Source organism: Rutilus rutilus, assembly GCF_951802725.1.
Source record: "Rutilus rutilus genome assembly, chromosome: 17".
NCBI lineage: Eukaryota > Metazoa > Chordata > Actinopteri > Cypriniformes > Leuciscidae > Rutilus > Rutilus rutilus.
The window spans coordinates 30,492,293-30,513,542 of NC_140230.1; the positions used below are offsets into that span (position 1 = coordinate 30,492,293).

General features: G+C 37.2%; 1 protein-coding gene across 5 annotated transcripts in view; it reads right to left on the reverse strand.

The window, feature by feature from the left end:
• The window catches only part of oxr1a (oxidation resistance 1a), a 153,067-nt gene that overhangs the window by 3,357 nt on the left and 128,460 nt on the right, over positions 1–21,250 (reverse strand). For 3 of the 5 annotated variants that reach the window (XM_084384745.1, XM_084384746.1, XM_084384749.1), the window contains 7 exons: positions 20,964–21,148; positions 17,408–18,009; positions 13,921–14,083; positions 11,700–11,865; positions 6,572–6,652; positions 5,206–5,331; positions 89–241 (listed from right to left, as the gene is read on the reverse strand). In XM_084384745.1, the coding sequence (XP_084240871.1) occupies positions 89–241; positions 5,206–5,331; positions 6,572–6,652; positions 11,700–11,865; positions 13,921–14,083; positions 17,408–18,009; positions 20,964–21,148 (1,476 nt within the window). The remainder of the gene's footprint in view (positions 1–88; positions 242–5,205; positions 5,332–6,571; positions 6,653–11,699; positions 11,866–13,920; positions 14,084–17,407; positions 18,010–20,963; positions 21,149–21,250) is intronic. The other 2 variants (XM_084384748.1, XM_084384747.1) reach the window with 1 other exon arrangement.

Consider the following 21,250-nt stretch of genomic DNA (forward strand, 5'->3'; position numbering starts at 1 on the left):
ATACGAGAACCAATGGCTTTGGTGTTTTTTTAATATTGTGTTAAGGTCTGAGACTGTCACTTGTGAGAGATAAAGAGAAGAGTCTGACCTGTCCGTCACTGTCTTTGATAACCATTAGCATGGGCGATTCCTGATCCTGCATCGTCCGGTACAGTGTTTTAATGCTCATGCCATGTTTAGATGTGCTGAAGGTCAGATTCCAGTGGTAACCGATGGTTCTGGGTGGGAGATGTTTCGCCAACTGCGTGAAAAACAGGAAATAAGATAATGCATGGTTAGGTGTGCATTAAACTATTTTAATACATGACATGGAGGCAAAGAACCACTGCTGACCAGGGTTATTTTGGTCAACTAAAACTATTTAAAACCTTCTTGTTAATTGAAATAAAGCTGAAATAAAGTAAAAAATAAATACAAGATGAAAACCTTAAGCTAAATGTAAATTTTTAAATGTTGCCTTGGCAAATAATTGATATTTGATAAGTTGAAGCACTAAATTCACTAACTGGAAATAAATAAAAACTAACACTAAAATAAAAATAAATTAAACCTAAATAGTGATATAAAAATACTAATAAAAATGACAAAAACATTTAAAATACAAAAAAAAGAAAAGCCAATTCCAAACATTAATAAAAACAGTAAGAGTTTATAAATAATAATAAAATAATACTGGACACCAGGCTGTGAATCAACCTGTTTACACGTGGTCACTTGCCAACATGGGCAAGTGAAAGCATTGATGTTTGCAGAATTGGATAAAAATACTGATTTATTTTTTGTTTAGTAAAGTTGGTTTCTACAGGTAACTGGATCTAGAAGAGTAAAATAAAGTACCATGGTAAGATTTCAAAAACAGCAACATTACCACTTTTTTGCTTTTCAGTAGCGAAGCTATTTTACTGATAAAAGTCACGGGGCAGCACTGACAACCTGTTTCTGTGCTCCTGAATGTTCCTGTTATTTTTTAAATAGTTTCTGCTGTAATCTGTAAGTAAAAATAAAGTGAAAAAAAGAAAAGGTGGAAAACAGCAGAACACGAATGAATAACACAGCAACATGAAGATGTAGAACGAATAAAAGACCTGTGCAGGATCAGAGCAGAACCTGTGAAACATTAAGAGCCCAATTACAGTAGCACTGACCTTTCCACACCAGTAGACACAGAGAAGCTGAACACCATATTATATACAGTGCTGGTCAGAATTATTTGCCCCCTTGGTAATATGATCAAAGATGGCTGTAAAAAAGAAATCTGCATTGGTTATCCTTTCGATATATATATATATATATATATATACATATATATATATATATATATCTTTTTTTTTTTTTTTTGAATGCAAAAATCTAACCTTTCATTGAAGTAAAATAATTGAAAGTGAAAAAAAACAAAAAAACACTGAAATAAATGTTTTTCTCCAAAACACATTGGGAACAATTATTTGCCCCCTTTTATTAAATACTTTTTGCAACCTCATTTTTCCAAGATAACAGCTCTGAGTCTTCTCCTATAATGCCTGATGAGTTTGGAGAACACCTGACCTGAGATCAGAGACCATTCCTCCACACAGAATCTCTCCAGATCCTTCAGATTCCCAGATCCATGTTGGCGTTTCTTCTCTTCAGTTCAGCCCACTCATTTTCTGTATGGTTCAGGTCAGGGACTGGGATGGCCATTGCAGATGCTTGGTTTTGTGCTCAGCGACCCATTTTTGTTTTGATTTTGATGTTTGTTTTTGGATCACTGTCCTGTTGGAAGATCCAAACATGTCCCGTTATAAGATTTCTAGCACAGGTTGTCAGGTTTAGATTTTTTTATCTGTTGGAATTTGATCGAATTCATGATGCCATGTATCTGAACAAGATGTCCAGGAAAATTAGGCCCACAGCATTAACGATACAGCAGAGTATTTCATTTTACACATGGGGTACTTTTTATCCCTGAATGAACCAAACCCATATTAAGTGTTTGCTGCCAAAAAAAGCTATTTTTTGTTTTGTTTCATCTGACCATAGAACGTTTGAAAAGTGACTGACACTACTGGAACTTCAAACGGGACGGTTTCTTTGGTCCATTAATCTTAAATAATACTTTAATACAGAATTTTGTCCACATCCGTGGAAGAATACAGATTATTCTGTCCTAGTCATTTAAAAAAAAAAGACTATTTTATGGTGAACCAGTAGTATTATGGACTAGTAATATGTACTATTTTTATGGTGTTTTTATTTTCATTGACTGTGAGATTTTTTTGTAATCTTTAGGGGTATTACAGCTTAGATACGCTGTAAAGATATGCACTTTGTACTTCATCTACCCCTAAAGTCCAATTTACACCGCACCAACAGACGGCAACAGATACTTTGTCGGATTTATCGGATAAGTGTGTTACCCCTGTCGGAGCTTGTTTTCACCGATTGAACATGGTGAATCAGAATGTCTGAGAAGTGACATGGCATGCTGTAATCTGGTGACTGTCTGCGTTGGTCTAATATTAGTAGTTTTTCTTAAATGGAAAAGAGTAAGCATGAACATTCTGGGTTTTTTTTCCTATTCCATGAAAGAAAGAAAATCATATAGGTTTTAATGACAAGAGGGTGAGTAATAATTTTTGGCTCAAGAACAATCTCCTTCACTCAACCAATCGTTCTTATGCCCTTGGCCATAACATGACAAGTGAATAAATCTGTCTGTTAACATGTCTGAGACCATCCTCCGGTCGAGGATCAATAACCAGTGAACAGCAGGGAGGGACGTCTATTTTTGGACCAGTGGATCGATGAAAAACTGTAAAGCAGCTCTTTCAGATGAAACAAACAACAACAAAAAAATAGCTTTTTTTGGCAGCAAACACTTAATATGGGTTTGGTTCATACAGGGATAAAAAAAAGTACCCCATGTGTAAAATGAAATACTCTGCTGTATCTTTAATGCTGTGGGCCTAATTTTCCTGGACATCTTGTTCAGATACATGGCATCATGGATTCGATCAAATACCAACAGGTAAAAAAATCTAAACCTGACAACCTGTGCTAGAAATCTTATAACGGGACATGTTTGGATCTTCCAACAGGACAGTGATCCAAAAACAAACATCAAAATCAAAACAAAAATGGGTCACTGAGCACAAAACCAAGCATCTGCAATGGCCATCCCAGTCCCTGACCTGAACCCTTCAGAAAATGAGTGGGCTGAACTGAAGAGAAGCAGCGCCAACATGGATCTGGGAATCTGAAGGTTCTGGAGAGATTCTGTATGGAGGAATGGTCTCTGATCTCAAGTCAGGTGTTCTCCAAACTCATCAGGCATTATAGGAGAAGACTCAGAGCTGTTATCTTGGAAAAAGCAGGTTGCAAAAAGTATTTAATAAAATGGGGCAAATAATTGTTCCCAATGTGTTTTTTTCCCAATTTATTTCATAATGTGATTTCCCCCCACTTTCAATTATTTTACTTCAATGAAAGGTTCAATTTTTGGCAAAATTTTTAAATAAAATATCAAAAGGATAAACAATGCAGATTTATTTTTTCCAGCCATCTTTGATCATATTTACCAAGGGGGCAAATAATTCTGGCCAGCACTGTATATATATATATAGACACACATATATGGTGGGCGCCTGGGCGGCAGGCGTTTCCTCAACACATTGTTTGTGTCCAGCGTTCTCTGTGTCCTCCGGCGGGTCCAGGCTTTCCCAGCGCTTGGAGAGCATTGAATTACTCTGCGTAATGACACAAGTTTATTTGATTTACCAACAAAATGGTCTACGTCCGAATAAAGGGGTCTGTGAGAGGCCACCTCAGGTGATCCATTCACAGAGCGCTGATGCATTTGAAAGCCGGGCAGCCGCAGGGCGCAATGACTTAAAACCTCATAACAGCACAATACCGCTGAAGCTTCACAACAAAACACATTGTAAATGGCACAGTGAGATCAGATCAAAAGATCAGGCCGTCATGTACGAATATTACAGAAATGTCCCTGACAACTGCAACATTTATTAAACAACAGTCAAAAAGTGTCTGAACAAAATCACGCTTTATTTCTGGAAGAAAGTTGTACAAAACATGATTGTTGTAACGGCAAAAAAGAAATTACTTAAATTTTGTTCTGTTTCAGTGTTATTTTTTAATTATTAAAAGTAGTTATTATAGTATTTATTCATATTTTGAAACAGATTTTTTGTGCTACTGTCATTTTCTTAATATACATTTTTCTATATATCTTTAATTTATTTAAACTTAAAATGATCTTATTTTAGTTAGTTGCCAAAGCACTATCTCATACGGCTTGAGAAATGCCGTATGGCTTCAGAAAACAAGTCATATGTATAAGAAATCATTTTCTGAACTCACTCAACAATTCCTTGTTGAATGATTAATTTAAAAAGAACCAACTCAAATGAGTCATTTGTCTATGAATCAGACTACACTGTATGCTTCTTTGCACGCATCCAGCAAAAGCAAAGCAATAGAAAGATATGCAGTCTATTCATTGTCTTTGTATTATTTTGTGCCACCCATTCTATCTCATCACATTCAATTTTGACTGCAAGCTTACAAAACTACGGCACAGCGGCATTAATCCTAAATAATATTTTAATACAGAATTTTATCTTTAGGGGTATTACAGCTTAGATACGCTGTAAAGATATGCACTCTGTACTTCATCTACCCCTAAAGTCCAATTTACACCGCACCAACAGACGGCAACAGATACTTTGTCGGATTTATCGGATAAGTGTGTTACCCCTGTCGGAGTCTGTTGGAGCTTGTTTTCACCGATTGAACATGGTGAATCAGAATGTCTGAGAAGTGACATGGCATGCTGTAATCTGGTGACTGTCTGCGTTGGTCTAATATTAGTAGTTTTTCTTAAATGGAAAAGAGTAAGCATGAACATTCTGCTATTTTTTTTTTTTCCTATTCCATTAAAGAAAGAAAATCATATAGGTTTTAATGACAAGAGGGTGAGTAATAATTTTTGGCTCAAGAACAATCTCCTTCACTCAACCAATCGTTCTTATGCCCTTGGCCATAACATGACAAATGAATAAATCTGTCTGTTAACATGTCTGAGACCATCCTCCGGTCGAGGATCAATAACCAGTGAACAGCAGGGAGGGACGTCTATTTTTGGACCAGTGGATCGATGAAAAACTGTAAAGCAGCTCTTTCACCGCAGCGCCACTGTGCGCTTACCTTCTCAATCTGCTCAGCCTCCAGAAGGTCACTGGGTTCGTTCAGGTTGGGCTTGAAAGTCTCCGGCTCCAGACTGGCGGAGATGGACGTGCCATGTGTGGAGTTCACGTCCTCTTTTGTGGTGATCTAAAGACAGAAGACACCATTAGCAAACCGTCTAGTGCTTTATGCCACATAAATCTGAGACTATAACAAGGCATGACTCTAGATCCTCCCTTAAATTTACCCTCGCAGTAGGGATTTGGTATTCAAAACATTTGTGGAAGTAAAGCTGCATAGAACTAACATGCAAAATCAACCTGAGCAGGAGCTGAGTTGACTATCTATGGTGGAATTAACCTAAGGGGACACACTAACCTGAGGCAACAAATCTAATCTCACTGAAAAGGTTTTGGCAAGGCAATGTGGGATATTGTTTTCATATAAAAGATTTGTTGTGCATTATTTTCCCAAAGTCAGTGGTTCTCAACCAGTGGAACTTGTCAATTTCCTTATTCAGTCTGTTATTATAATAATTACAGTAGGCATACTGCTCATGGTAACATTAACAAGCTTCATTATATGAGCATAAGGATTCCTGAAACACATGAACTGATAAAATGTATACTTTTAATGCATGTACAATTTACTTCACTTTTATAAGAATTTTTTTGTACTGCGTTGGATCACCACTTGATTTTCAATATAAAATCTGGTTCCTGAAGCATAACCAGTAGAGAAGCACTGCTCTAAAGTCTGCGACTAGTGGTGTTATTTTACAGTGTAGTGCCATAGACAGTTAACATTCCCTCTAGTGGCCTAAACACACTCAGGTTACGCCGACCGTGCTTCAATTACATCAATTGTTTACAACAAATAATCGAGCAGCAGTCAGTGCAGGTCTCGACCCAAACACCCGTCTGAACCTCAAAACATTCTGAACATGGAAATACAATCCACTTTCCCTTGCACAGCTTCCAGAAAATTCCTCATTTCAATCAGTTTGTGTTCTAAGGGCATGCAACTGCTTGGTATCTCCCAAAACGGAATGTAGCAGATCAGCAATGACATAAAGCTGCTAATTTACGTATCTAATAATTAGAAAATTCCAAATAATTCCAAATTGTATTTAATTTGGGAGTTCCACTAACAATATTTTAGAAATTTTGCAGGGACATGAAGTTCTAATTTGTGCATCTAAGAATAATAATAAAAAAAAAAAATCACTTAAAGTACTTTGGTATAGAAAAACAAATTTCAGGAAATTATGGAATTTTCTGCACAAACATTGTTTTGGTCACAGGCTCAAACTGGCCATCCACAGCAAAGCAAGTACAATCTACAAAACCTAGAACTACATCTGCAGGGTTCTACTGATTTTGTGCACCTGGAGGCGTTTGCATAGGGAGCGCAGATCTTCACTGTTTAACGCATCGATCCGGCAGTGGTACTCAGTCCATGAGACTACCTGCTCCAGAGACGGGGACACAACCACACCGCTGAGCAGGACAACAGGATGAGGCCAAAATATGGACAAGAATGTGCAGATTGGAACTCTTTTAATACAAGATGTTGACTACTAAAGTTTGAAAACTGCGGTCAGGAATGATCGTCTTTATGGTATATGGAAGAGATGAGTGTAAGATTGAAAGTCTAGATCATGTCTCGTTAAACTACAGCACAAATGTGAGCAGACAACACAGAGAGTGTTTTGCATGATTGTGTGAACTGTTTTGCATGAAGCTCTGCAGACAGATATGAAAATCATATTCATAAGAGCTAACGTAAGCCATAGCAGAGCCACATAGAAATAACAAACACCCAATGTCCCCACTGAAACTAAATATTCTGTCATTATTTTACTCACCCTTATTCTTAAACTCAAATGTTGCATACTTGATTAGAAAGCTTTAAAATGACTCAGCTACCATACCAATTGAATAAAGACTTGCACCTCTAAGCAAGAATACCACCTTTATGCTGACCTTGAAATTTTACGGCATGTGTTATCTTCAGTAAATGTCAATTCTGAACGGTCACATCATTTAACAGCTTGTTGGTTGCCACACCTATTAACTATGTGACACATTCAATAACACATTCAACTTATGACCTACTAACAACATGAAAGAATCATTCACCACAAGCAAGGTTAAACTTTTGTCATTTACCACTGCTCAGGTCATACCAAACCAGAAAGGTTATTTATGAGGAATACCCCAGCCAATACCCTATTCAGTATTATGAAAGTGAATGGGGACTGAGGCTGTCAAGCTCCAAAAAAAAAAAGTTAAATGTTTTATAAAAGTAGTCCATCAATTAAATAGAAAACAATACAAAAGTCTTCAGAAGCCATACTTTTACGTAATTAATTTAAGTAGTTAAATGGAACATCAAATTACTGAGTTGAAATAGTTCACACTAATCAGGTTTTTTGTTTTGTGAACTGGAACAACCGATTCATTGAAAGGATCCGACTCACAAGAACGATTCACTAGACCAGTGGTTCCCAAACTTTTTAGAGCGGCGTACCCCCTGGGGCATTTAACATCCTTCTGCGTACCCCCTCTCTTCTACTAACTTAATTATTAATATAATAAATAAAGCAATAAATTAAACTAAATTAATAATTTCATTCAAATGAAACCATCAACAAAAGCCATCTTTGCACTGCAGTGGCACAAGCTGAATCTGGATGTATTAACACTGCTCAGAGGTGGATTGAATTCAATTACAATGGCATACAATTTTTTATGAGATAATGTTTTAAATAAATAAATTCAATAGAGAAATATAAAATGATGGTAAAAATTAAGTGATGCTTTTAAATATTAAACTAAAATTGCCAGTAGGTGGTGGCAAGTCACCGCCTTAATGATTAAGTCATTGAGTCAATCGTTCATTCAGTAACGAAGAAAGTAGCTGTATTTATGAATGGGTCATTGAATCTCCAGATTTGTTCAAAGCTGAAAATTCGTTTACTAATGAAACACCGTTGTGTGTTGCTTGAAGACCCAAGTTTCTCTGAGGCTTTCGTTGGAACTATTATTTTGTTGCAAAATAAAGGCTGCATCCTTTGAAGGGCACATTCGAAGGCTGATTGCATCACTGCTGCGTGACGAAGGCTGTCCCAATCGGAAGGCTCCTTCAAATGCGTCCTCCGTTTCCCGTGAAATGAAGGATACAACAGATGGATCCTTTGCTGCCTTGCCTACCCCAGAATTCATTGCGCGCCAGTGACGACAGGATTGAGAGAAATGACTGAATTACACTTTTAATTATTAAGTATTGCAAACGCATACAGAAGCTCAACCAAACATGAATGACGTGCAAGAAAAAACCTCTTCCGGAGGCTCAAACGTGTTGCGTAACCAATGAGGTTCATTCTTTTGTGTCACATCACTGTTACGTTTGAGCTTCAAACAATCAATCTTCAGAAATGTTGGACTAAATCACTCAATTCATATGGATGTTTTACGATCTCTTTATGAACTTTTTGAAGCGTCAAAGTTTCAGTTGTATAGGCTGTCTATGGAGGGACAGAAAGCTCTCAAGATTATATAAAAAAGATCTTCATTTGTGTTCTGAAGATGAACGAAAGTCTTACGGGTTTGGAACGACATGAGGGTGAGGCTAATTGATGACAGCATTTTTTATTTTCGGGTGAACTATCCCTTTAAAAAGTCCACTCCCTATTCACCTTCCTTATCTAGAAAAGAGCAACGAGGACGTTCACTTTAAATTCCTCTTTCGTGTTTCACTTTCACGGAAGTCGTCATACTGGTTTGGAATTTGGAATGTCCTGACGGAGAGTAAATGATGGCAGTTTTTTTTTTTTTGGTTAAGTATCGCTTTAAAGTCCTGCAACACGCTGACTTGCAGTGTTAATCGACAGTAAAGGAGAAATGATTAAGCCAACAGTCATTCTACTCCAAGACGGTAAATAAAAGTTTTAGCCGATAAGTTGCCACTTTACAACCCTCAATAATGTACAAGGAGGAAGGTAAACTAGAGCATTCATAAAAAATGCATCTCGTCTGAGGTGAGACATCCACTGATTCTCTCTCTCTCACACACACACACGCGCGCGCGCTCCATCATCACAGATGAAAGACCAGTAACAGCAGGAGAATATCACATCTCACTTTTATACTGTTTGACTTTAAAAGCAGCAACACAAACCAATGAAGACAGCCCGCGTCAATCAACTCAGCCAGACATTAACGTATACGCTAATAATTCAACAGACCACTCACACATTACTCTTCAGTAAACGCATTCACACAAAACACTTGTGATTACATACATAAGTGTACTTCGGAGTCAGTGGTTTTCCTTCCATCACCCGCTGAGAGAACACGGTATCACTATCTGTCACATGCAGCCTTCCTTCGGCCGACGCCGGACAACTTGCCATATTCAGACATAAACACAAGAAGATATTGACGGACACCTCTGAGAGCCAATGATATCGCACGAATCGGAAGAATTCGGTCTCTGATTGGCTCTGGTAAAATACGTTCCGCCTCGTGTACGGAAGACTTTAGTGTTTTTAAAGGGACGATCGCACCTCCCTAAACGCGATCTCTAAATTATTATTATTTTTTTCAGTAATGCTTGAGAAGATTAAAGTGATTAATGATATAACACGGAGGGATCCAAACTGACACTATGAAAAACATGCTGTCGATGAGGACTCGTTCAGAGTTAAAAACACACGTTCTGTATCTTGACTAAACATGCCTGTATTTAGTCCCCTTATCATTAAACCAATAAACTGCTTTTTGAGCAGAATAACTGCAACACTCTGGCCATGTTTCAAATGCCACTTACCATGCATAAACACTAAATAACCTAATGAGTTGCTGCCAACCTAGAAAGCATTTTTTTGAGCATGATGCCCACAATGATGGACAGTTCACTATGTTTTGAGAAACAACAAAGTAGCAAAATTGAGGCAATATAATACAAGATGTCTGATATTGTTTAGTACTCATAGTAAGTACATTTATTTAGTAGGCCTACATGCCTTAACCCAAATCTTAACCGAGAGTAACCGGGGAAATTGTAAAATGTTACATTTTTTACTACTTAACATGCACGTGTGCCAACGATTATAATATTTACACTGAGAAATATTACATATGACATGAGAAGTCAGAGTATTACAACCGCCCGCAGCAAATTTAACACTTAAAAATTATACTAATCCACTCGCTGTTTATCAAATAAGAGTGCACCTCAAAGTAATAATATAACTGCTTTCTTGAATACTTTTACCAGCATTACCTTTTATCAGCATAACAAACTGAGTGTAAAGCTGGAAAGTATGCCTCTCTTTTTCTGCTTTAATGACAACAGCACTCGAGCAGACATAGATTCCACAAGTACTAGCAAAACCTGATGATCCATGTTATCCCAGATTGATCTTAGTGCGTCCTCTGGAAACAATGTACATTATATGAATGCCCCCAACTTGTTAACGTTTAACTGCTGAACAATGTTTAAATTAACAGACATCACAATTTTAGACTGCAGAGGAAAATACGGGCCAACCAAAATTTCTCACAAAAAACAATTGCACCTAAGTGTCATTACTCTAGGTTGTTAAATGTTACAATTGACCCCTGAGTATCCCGTCACAATATACGGTTGAGTTCATGACTCACGCCACGCCACCCCTGTGGCCATGATTAGAGAAAGTTAATTTTATTTATTCATATCAAAAGATCATGTGGCTTTGCAAAGATCCTCCAGTTCTAGAATAACAAATCAGTCTATTTTGTTCCCTACATCATTAATTTAAAGTCAAATTTAAATGCTGCCATGGTCATAGTATCGGTTTCTCAGTGCCACAGATTAGTTTCAATACGGCAACCGGAACACAATAACATGCAGGGAAATCTCAGGTGGTAATGTTTCCTATTATTCAATCAGTAAAACATCCAAACTGAGCTGGACCACCACACCACGCATAATACATGAGGAAACAACACTTGCTTGCACCTGTAGGCATGATCTGCTTGTATCTCATTCTAGTCGGGTTAAACCATGCCTTTTAAACATGACCGAGAGATTCATGCATGCATAAACTGCATACATGTTCCTCTTTCTTGAAAAATAAAACAAAACAATAATAATAAAACAATTGCACAATCATGCAAAACACCAACTGCAAGCTCACAGTGAACAATGCATCTTGGTTTCACAAGAAACTTATCGACCAAATGCAAAACAACCCAGTCTGAGAAACATTAAGCAAGATTGAAAACAGGAGAAGTGACAACAAAGTATGACTGGTGCATGAAGGTGTATTAAGTGCGGGGAACACAATAAAGACATTTCCAGACACCTGGAACATAGAAACAAACAATAAAGGCACAAAGACAGGTGCAAATACAATAAAGAGAAAATATCTGAATCAAATATAGTGCATATCAACATAGAGAATACAGACATGGGCATAAATCACAGATATAATATCAATCCTAGCATTGGAGCTGGACGGGCCATACCTCCCACTCCTTGGTTGACTTTTCTACAGTTTGCTGCTCCTCGTTTGCCTCGGACTCCTCGATTTTCTTTACCACGATGAAGCCAGGATCACGGCTGATGATTCCTAGCCCATCCCCAAAAACATCAGGGCTCCACTGGATGAAGAAAACGTACAGGTGGTCTGACCTAGAGAAACAACCACAAATACATTGTTAAAAATGATACTACATGTCATCTATTAATTGTATACGAGTAAGACAGAATCTGATGAATTTTTTCTGCCCTGATTTTAGGGGAAAATCTGAGGAATTCTGTGGAATGGATTTAGACGTTGTTAAATATGTTAAAGGTGCAGTAAGCGATTACTGAGAAACGCTGTTGATATTTGAAATCGGCACCCAAACAAACACACCGCTCCCAAAATAACAAAACGCTACGCAACACAGGAAAGACCAAGTATGGATGAATCAGCTGTGATTCAACAACATACCTCGCATATCTCGGTTCTGTGAAAAACAGCAGAAACCAACGATACTCATGTATCGAGCAGAAACAAAGCAACTCTCCAGCACTGGAAAGCTTTTCCTATATTAACAAGGGTCCTATTGCCTGATCATAACCCTTCTTCCAATTATATTTACAATTATAGGTTGGCACACCTGACAACCTGTCGCTGCACAGGCGTTGGAAAACACTGATCTAAAAAATATTCACAAAATGAATCGTTTAGGTGCTGATTTACATTTTCAACAGCGGATTTCTCAGAAATCCCTTGGTGCACCTTTAAACTACATTCTTACTGGTAGGATATAGAATAATCCAAATATTGAAATGTGTTCCACTTTTATTAATTAAGGAGTTTCGGGACAAATATATGGTTTTACAAGATATTCTGTATGAGCAGAAAATAGTGGACATACTGTGAATCTTTATTTCACCTTTTTCTTCATTTATTGGATTAATATATTTTGCTAAAAAAAAATCTGGTATCTATAATATACACTACTGTACCATTCAAAAGTTTGGGGTCGGTAGAAAAAATAAAAAGTCTCTTATGCTTAACCATTTAACCAAAAATATAGTAAAAAGTAAAAAGTAAACCGTAACAATGTAAAATATTATTACAATTTAAATAACTTCTACTTGAATATATTTTAATAATATTTTTTTTTGAAAATGGAATGCATTCCTGTGATGCAAAGCTGTCTTCAGTGTCACATGATCCTTCAGAAATCATTCTAATATGATGATTTGCTGCTCAAGGAACATATTTCCAGTGTTCTTTTATGAATAGAAAGTCTAAAAGAACAACATTTATTTGAATAAGAAATCTTTTGTAACATATTTACTGCCACTTCTGATCAGTGATTCATTTTTTTATCAATGCGTCTTTGCTGAATAAAAGTACTGCTTTCTTTTAAGATAAAATCTTACTGACCCATACGTTTTGAATGGTAGTGCATGTCTGCTTTTGTTTTTTTTAATAGGCAAAGCCGTGGAAAACTCAGTGTGACTTGCATCAGGATGCGGCAGGCGGCTGACAAGTGGCGTGAGCTTCAAAGCCTCGTCTCTCGGCCCCTGCTCTCACACTATTGTCATGATACTTTACACTGATCATCCGGGTCGCCACCCAACTAGGTCACGTAGCCGAGCTCGACCATGTCTCAGTGATAACAACAGACAGCAGTTTGGCCACAGAGCTTTGCAGTGCTTCAGGAGTACAGACTCTGTTCAATACTACACCACACAACAAGCAGACTGTCAACGCTAATCTATTCTGACTCTCTCATTCTGATTTAGCCCAGAAAGTGTTTCCTAAAAAATATCTGTGACTCATCTCATAAAGTGATAACACAGAATAAGTTCCAGTGGGATGAAGAACACTGAGCGCTTGTGTTGAAATCACAGTGTAGAAGAAATGAGACAAAGACAGTGCTGTTTCATTACTAGAGAGCTAATCGCATAAAAGACATCATTTCTCATTTAAAATAATAATGAATTCTTGCAAAATGACTTCTAATTTCATAGAGAAACATAAATGGGTCACATTTCAACTCATAATAATAATAATAATAATAGCAGTAAAAATAATGATAACACTTTATAAAAAGGTTTTGTTTGGTTAGTTAACATGAACTAACAATGAACAACACTTATACAGCATTTATTAATCTTTGATTATGTTAATCTCATTTTTATCTGTAAATATTAGTTCATGCTTTGAGTCCACGTCTGACTCACCTCTCTTGGGGAACGGCAAACCAGTACTCATGCTTGCGGTCGCGCTGCGCGTACTGCTGCATTGAGGCGCTGGCGTTGGACACAAACGTCTTCTTCATGGCCTTGCCCACTCGCAGACACAGAAACTTGTAAGACTTCGGCCTCTCCTTGGACAACATGGGGCCTGAAACACAGAAACAAAAGCTCATCTTAAAAACACAGCTAACACATCTACTATAATATACAGAAATAACTGCGACTGACTTAGTAGACTCAAACTACTAATACAAGACTTAGTTTGAATGGCAGTCTATAAAATTGACAGTAATACATCAATCATCAAGGACATGAAGCACAGTATTTCAATAGTCACTGAAATAAAAACAGTGCCTCAAATGAACTAAACCCTGCCGGGAGATCAGATCCAGTGCTGAATCAAATGCATCTTTTGTTAATAACTGATTAGAAGGTTAACGCAGCGGGAGATGCAGAAAGAAACACCTTACACCAGTGCTGTGAGAACCAAAGCCATTTACACAGCCAATGCAACATTAATCTACTTACTCTGCAGCACACAGTGGGAGGGCATTCATTTTCAATGGGCTAATTTGGTGTGTAATTCAGATGACTTTTTAAAGTCGGACCTGAGCTGCGGTAATAACCCCTTGTGATTTGTCAGAATGGTTCGATGATTCACAAAGGGACATTCGCTGGGACAGGAGCAAAGTTCAATCCCATACCATTAGGCTGATTAGTATTGCTGTTGAAAAAGCGAGGGAAAAACATAATATTGTTTAAAAAGTATATTTTAGTCTTTTTTTTGGTAAGTTTAAGAGGTCATGTCATAATTTCTTTGTCATCTTAAAATATTTATATTTAAAAATATACTGCTTTAAATTGCTTTTTTAATATTTTTAAAAGGATAAACAATGCAGATTTTTATTTTTACAGCCATCTTTGATCATATTTACCAAGGGGGTGACCAGCACTGTATATAATGTTTTAAGCTGACATGAGGCATGACTGATGTTGTGTTGCTGTGAAGCAAAACATAGTGCACAAGTCATATGGACTACTTTTATGATGTTGTTTTACAGCCTGATAATATATAAAATAGGTCAAATTTAAAAAAGTAAAACGTCCAACCTCATTTTCGCACATTTATAATATTGCATCTATACTGCTTCATCCGAACTACCTCATCGTGACTGGACTTTCCCAACAACAAATATGCGTTGTTGACATGTAGGTAGTCACATGTTCATCTGATGTCAGTAAGCTGCAGATGTTCAGACACAAGCCATATGTTTTCAACTTTTTTATCCCACAAGATCCAGGAAACTGCTTTGATTTCTCATATCGTCACACCTTTAACTCACTCCTGAGCTCATTCTAAAAGCCGGATCAGCCGTTAGAGTAGAATAACTATCAGTAGATGAGTCATACGCTGGGATGGAAAGCATCTTGGGGTATACAAAGAGCTTAGCACGTCTAGAGCTGAAAAGCATGGAGGAATAATGATAAAAATATACAAGTGGGAGTCTAAAAATGAACATTTCATTATCTGCTTTCCATTATAAGATTATGGAGCCTAGTGGACATACTGCTCAGCCCTGAATAATAGCGCTCTGGCATCTCATGTGTATATCATACCATTGTATTATTTGCACCTGTACCACTCTACCCTCTAAATACCACTGAATATGAATATGATAACCATTCAGAACCTTGGTATAGGGTTATAATAAGTTCAGTACAACACAATGCAATTTTTTTTTTTTCTATTAAAAACAAACATCTAAAACTCTTACAACAAGATATAGTTTGCATTAAACAAAATTTCTTGTATATTTAGTTTAGAGAGAAATGTTTTCCCTCATTTTCCCTTTGAATTAAGTTTATTTTTCTTACTGCGTTTTTGATTTATTATTATTTTAATTTTAAGCATAAAACTTTTAATTATTTCGAAAACAATTATTTAGCTTTTGCTGTGAACGCATCTTGTTTTAAGCTTCCATTTATCATTTATTGTACACTACCTTTCAAAAGTCAGTATGATTTTTTTGAAAGAAATTAATTTTAAAAATGCGTGAAAATAAGTATCACAGTTTCCACAAAAATATTAAGCAGCACAACTGTTTTCAAAATTAGAATTAAAATAAGAAATGGTACCTTGAGCATCAAATCAGCATAATAAAATGATTTCTGAAGGATCATGTGACACTGAAGACTGAAGAAAATTCAGCTTTGCATTACAGGAATAAATTACATTTTTAAATATATTCAAAAAGAAAACGATTATTTTAAATTGTAATAATATTTCAAAATATTACAGATTTTGTGTATTTTTTATCAAATAAATGCAGCGTTGGTGAGCCTAAGAGACTAATGCATTAAAAAATCATACCGACCCCAAACTTTTGAATGGTAGTGTATTTTGTTTCGATATATTTACTGAAAAGCAAGACAAGACATGCTTTTTGCAGAGTATTAATACAAAATCAACACCTTAGGCAATAAAAAAAAAAAAAAAAAAACTAGTTCTGCCTTGTGATTAAACACATTATTTGTAGATAATACACTAAAATTTTCAGCTATCTTTTTAAGGAAAGAACTGCCTGTTGTTTCTGATGCATGGTGGATTGAGGAGAGATCCCCTGACATGATTGTAAAGCGCTTTGGGTGTAAAGTAGTACATATGAAAGCGCTATGTAAATGTCTCATTCATTCATTCATGTAATGTTAGTGTGCATGTGCAGTTGTCAGTTTTGATGGGCTTTAGCTTATCTCGCCGTCAGACAGAGGGCTGCTGGCTCAGTCGTGTCAAGAGATCAAAGCAGCGTGTAAAAGCCGCGGTAAATTGTCCCTGCGCTCCCTCAGGTGATAACAGGTGAGCCACTTTTCATTTCCCAGCACTCTCTCGTCTTGCCATCAACAAAGCCACACAACACAAGGTTATCAGCACTTCCCAGCATGCCCCATCCCAGACACCAAGACAGAAGCTGACTTTGATAGTAAAATGTAAGAACGCTGTACTATAATGTCAATGCAGTTTACAATGACACTAAATGTGCACGCTGGCTGAAGAGAAAGAACTTTATATTGTTTAGAAAATTTTAGGCAATTATATATATATATATATATATAAAATATATTAAAATTGTATATATATAATTGTATTAAAATAAAGAAAATTCCAAGATACCTTAAATAACATATATCAAATATTTAACAAATATATAATTAAAATATATTATATATTTTAATTTCATTTATTCAAAAAAACTAAAAATGCATTAAACAAAATATATATTAAGATATATTTAAGATATTCTATATAAAATTACTTATATATATATATATATTTTTTTTTATAACATATTATTAAATTAATGATTAATTAATTAAGTACAAAATAAAAATAAAAAACATAAAAACAAATTCTATCACAGATTGTTCAGAATCACAAATGGCAGAAAGACAGAGATTAGAGGACATGTTCTCGTACCCTCAGCAGAGCTCAGTGTCTGGCTGCCCATAGGTTGCTGCACATTCTCTTTCTGGGCCTGCTGGACGTTCTCTCGCTGTTCCTTGGCTTGTTGCATAGTGTGACTCTTCCACATCTTCCTCAGCTCCTCCACGTCCGTCTCTGAATCTCGAGTACCATCTCTGGTCAGTTTAGCCCCATCGGGGCCGCTTTCCTGTCCCGTGGCCTCGTCTGCTCCAGGGGCCGAGCTCTGAGAACCTGAGGAGGTCTGGCAGTGGGGTGGTTGCTGGTGGTCCTTGCTGGTGGGTGTGCTCATTGAGGTGTTGGGCTGGGCAGTGTCGCTGGCTGGTTCTCCCTTCTCTGTATGACTGCCGTCAGCTGTCGAAGGTTCCCGGAGGAGGGTCTGCACGGATTGAGACGAGGCTCCCGATGACTTGTCCTCCTGCTGGAGCTCCTCTGTGGACTGCCGCTCCTCTCGGATGGGTGAGAGCTCTGACTCGGTGAAGACGTCCTCTGAGAAGGAGCCCTCGGTGCTGCGGGGGGCAGTGCTGGCGCTGTCGTAACCCTCCCGCAGACGCTGATCCGTTTGATGACAGCTTCCAGAGAACATGGCTTCAAGATCCCTGTGGTACAAACAGAAATAATGAGATGCACCTTCTAAAACTAGTATTCTAATAAAAACAGTAGTGGTAGGAATTTATGTTTTTCTTCATTTTCTTTACATTATTATTATTAAAAAAAATATATTATAAAAACTATAAACTGTGAAAAACTTGATAACAACAAAACTCTACTTCTGAACAACACGAGTGGAATTATGATCTTCAGTTGGTTTTGTCCTACAGTATAATATGTGACTAAGGCAACCGTTAGCGGGCTGTGCATGAGAAACTTTTGATTCTCTTATTCACTGTTTCCTACCACTCTGACGCTTCTTATCTTAAGTCTAAAATGCACAGACGTCTTATCGTGATAAGTCATTTTAGATGCGGCTTCTGTACTGCAGTAAAGCAACAGCCTGAAACATCTGAAAGTCAAGTGCACAATGACGTGTGTCTGTCTGGATGGTGCTTTAGTCAAAAGTACATGGGAGGTGGATGGTACTACAAAATCAAAACCATTTGGAGCAATTAATACACGTGCGAGCCAGCATAAAAGTGCGCAAATGAAAAGTAGGTCTCTCTGTCTGTACATCTGCATGATCAAAGGCGCCTGGGCTTCAGATCCACTACTGAAACCCTGCAGTGAACCTCGTCTGACTGATGAACCAACGAACACCGCTCTGAGCTGAATAAAACACATCATCATTCATAAACCAACAGAGGATATAAATATCTGGGGGTGGAAACGCTGCTAAAATCATTAACTTCTTATTACAAATCAAAATGGGTGAATAATTCAGATGTAGGCGGCTGAATTCACGCTTCATTAACCTTAGAGTAAAAATCCATTTCCTGTATAATAAAGCTGAACGCTGGATATCTAAAATAATCGTACAGCAGCGTGGTTCCTCGTGCTCACTGCAGACAAAATACTGATTTGTCACATGAGAGATCTTTAATCTAGATAAGACATCTGAAGATGAATCCAATTAATAACGAGTAATGCCGCTGCAATTTTCTCTTTTCATAATCTTTCTTAATCAAAACCATTAGTCTGGTGGCTCACGTCATTTTTATAATGTTATTTTTTGGCCTTTGTGCTACTTCTAGAAGAGCAAGGGCAAGAACTTAGTTTGCGTTCATAAAAAGTCACGATAAGCTTGTGGTGCGAACTTGTTTATCATCTTGATTGATGATGCAGAGGAAACCAATAAGAGGACAGTTGTACTCGCATGTGACTTAAATAAACACAATTTGGTACGCTTTGAAATGTTACCATGCGAATGCAAACCAAACCAAGAAGAAAATGCAACATTGTAACAAAGTAAGTCCCTGTTTCGAAACAATTCAAACAATCTACAGGTCTGAAAACGACCGTAGGCAAGTAATAGACCTTATTCAGAGCAGCGCCATGACAGATATGAAAGCGAGGCTTTGAGGGATAGACTTAGTTAGCATGTTTTTAATGGCATCCGCTATAAAAAGCTGCATAAAGCTCCTAGATCACTAATTTTCCACAACTCATGTTCTCTGGAGTTCTTTGTCTACTGACATTTCTTGAAAAAGCTATTTTTGCAATGCAATCCAAAAACACATTAAATAACAGTACAACCCTCTGAAGAGATGCATGTCTATCCCTCACAGCCTCACTGTCATTCCTGCTAAAAATCAAAGATGGCAATGATGTGAATAAGGTCTGTTGACAAACATTCAAATTCAAATTTTTCTTGATCTTTTGACAGGTGAGAGTTCGTTATACTATAAAAATACCCTGTAAATTTAAAAACTCAAAACTTTCTTGTTATTCCAAAAACTGCTTTTATTGAAACCAAGGCCAGAAACCGACAGGATCTCAAAAGTGGAGACTTGTGTGACGTCACAGGGCAGCGAAATACCGCCTTTGCAGAGGAATATCAATGCCTACGTCTACATCACCGTGTCTTTAGCGCCGCCCACTGGCGCGTTAGTGAATAGTTACATGAGAACGAGAAAAGATCGACACAGGATCAATACCATTACCTTCCAAAGGATCCTAATGCTAGGAAAGGTTTTTTTTTTTTTTTTTAACAATGTGAATGTCCTATAACTGTGGATTATTTGGTAATTCAGTCGTAGTTTCCGAGCAGGCTTTGCAAACAGACTTTTACGATATAGATCTGCCAGCAACGCCACAAACATGTAAGTGTGTTTATTCCAATGCCTGATCTGTAATCAGTAATTTCTGATGTGTAATCAAATTCAGTACTGATCAATACTGTTTATGCATCAGTAAATCAAGCCAGTGACTAGATCATCAACTTAAAAATAAAAATAATCTTATTTAAACTATAAATAAAATATATACAGAAAGCGATCAAAGAACAATCGCCCAAGCTGTCAATCACACAGCGCGAGTTTATCTTGGCACTTGCCAAAACTCGTTATGAAATCAATGATGCTGTTACACTGCACAACGAAGCTCTTACTGTATTTACATCGTGTTTGCATTGTTATTTGGTGAAAGCATTCGTGAGAGTGCAGAAATTGCGTTGAAATGATCAGATGTCTTCATTCACGCGATCAACAGACTGTCTTGTCATCTGCTCAATGCTCATCATTGCAAACTTTCATGTGATGGAATAGATCTAAATACTTAAAAAACTTCTCACGATTCGTTAATCTCGATAGCTGTAACAGTAAAAACGTAGTAAAAGCATTTGAGAGATTTCCACATGTAATGCTAGCTATTTCATATGCAAACATGTCAGCCAATCACAGCAGTGGGCGTTTACACTGAAGTTTCACAACAGACACGCCTCAAATCAAAGGCTAAAATCAGGCCTTTTGAAAAATGCCTTTTATTTCTAAATTATGAAATTTTTTTATGTAAAAATTATACTAACATTATAAGGGCACCCCAGGAAACATTGTAAATGACCCCTTTAATCTGCTGAGGTGTGTGCCGTGCTGTGACAGTATGACGTGAGAGGTCTTACGGGGGTATGGAGTCACGGATCTTGCTGTCGGTGATCTCTCTGTAGACGGCTGCAGACTGAACCTCGTCAAGTGGACACATGATCCCGTACTCCTCACAGCCTCTCTCCAGGACCAGAGGGTCCGTCCGGTGAGGGTCAAACATGATGTTGTTGGGCGTCACCAGCAACACCCCACTAACAGCTCCCTGTGACAGAGGCAGTTACACATCAACACACAATATATACATATATATCCAAAAATATATAGATATTTCTTTATAAAACATTTACATTTTATTAGTTATAAT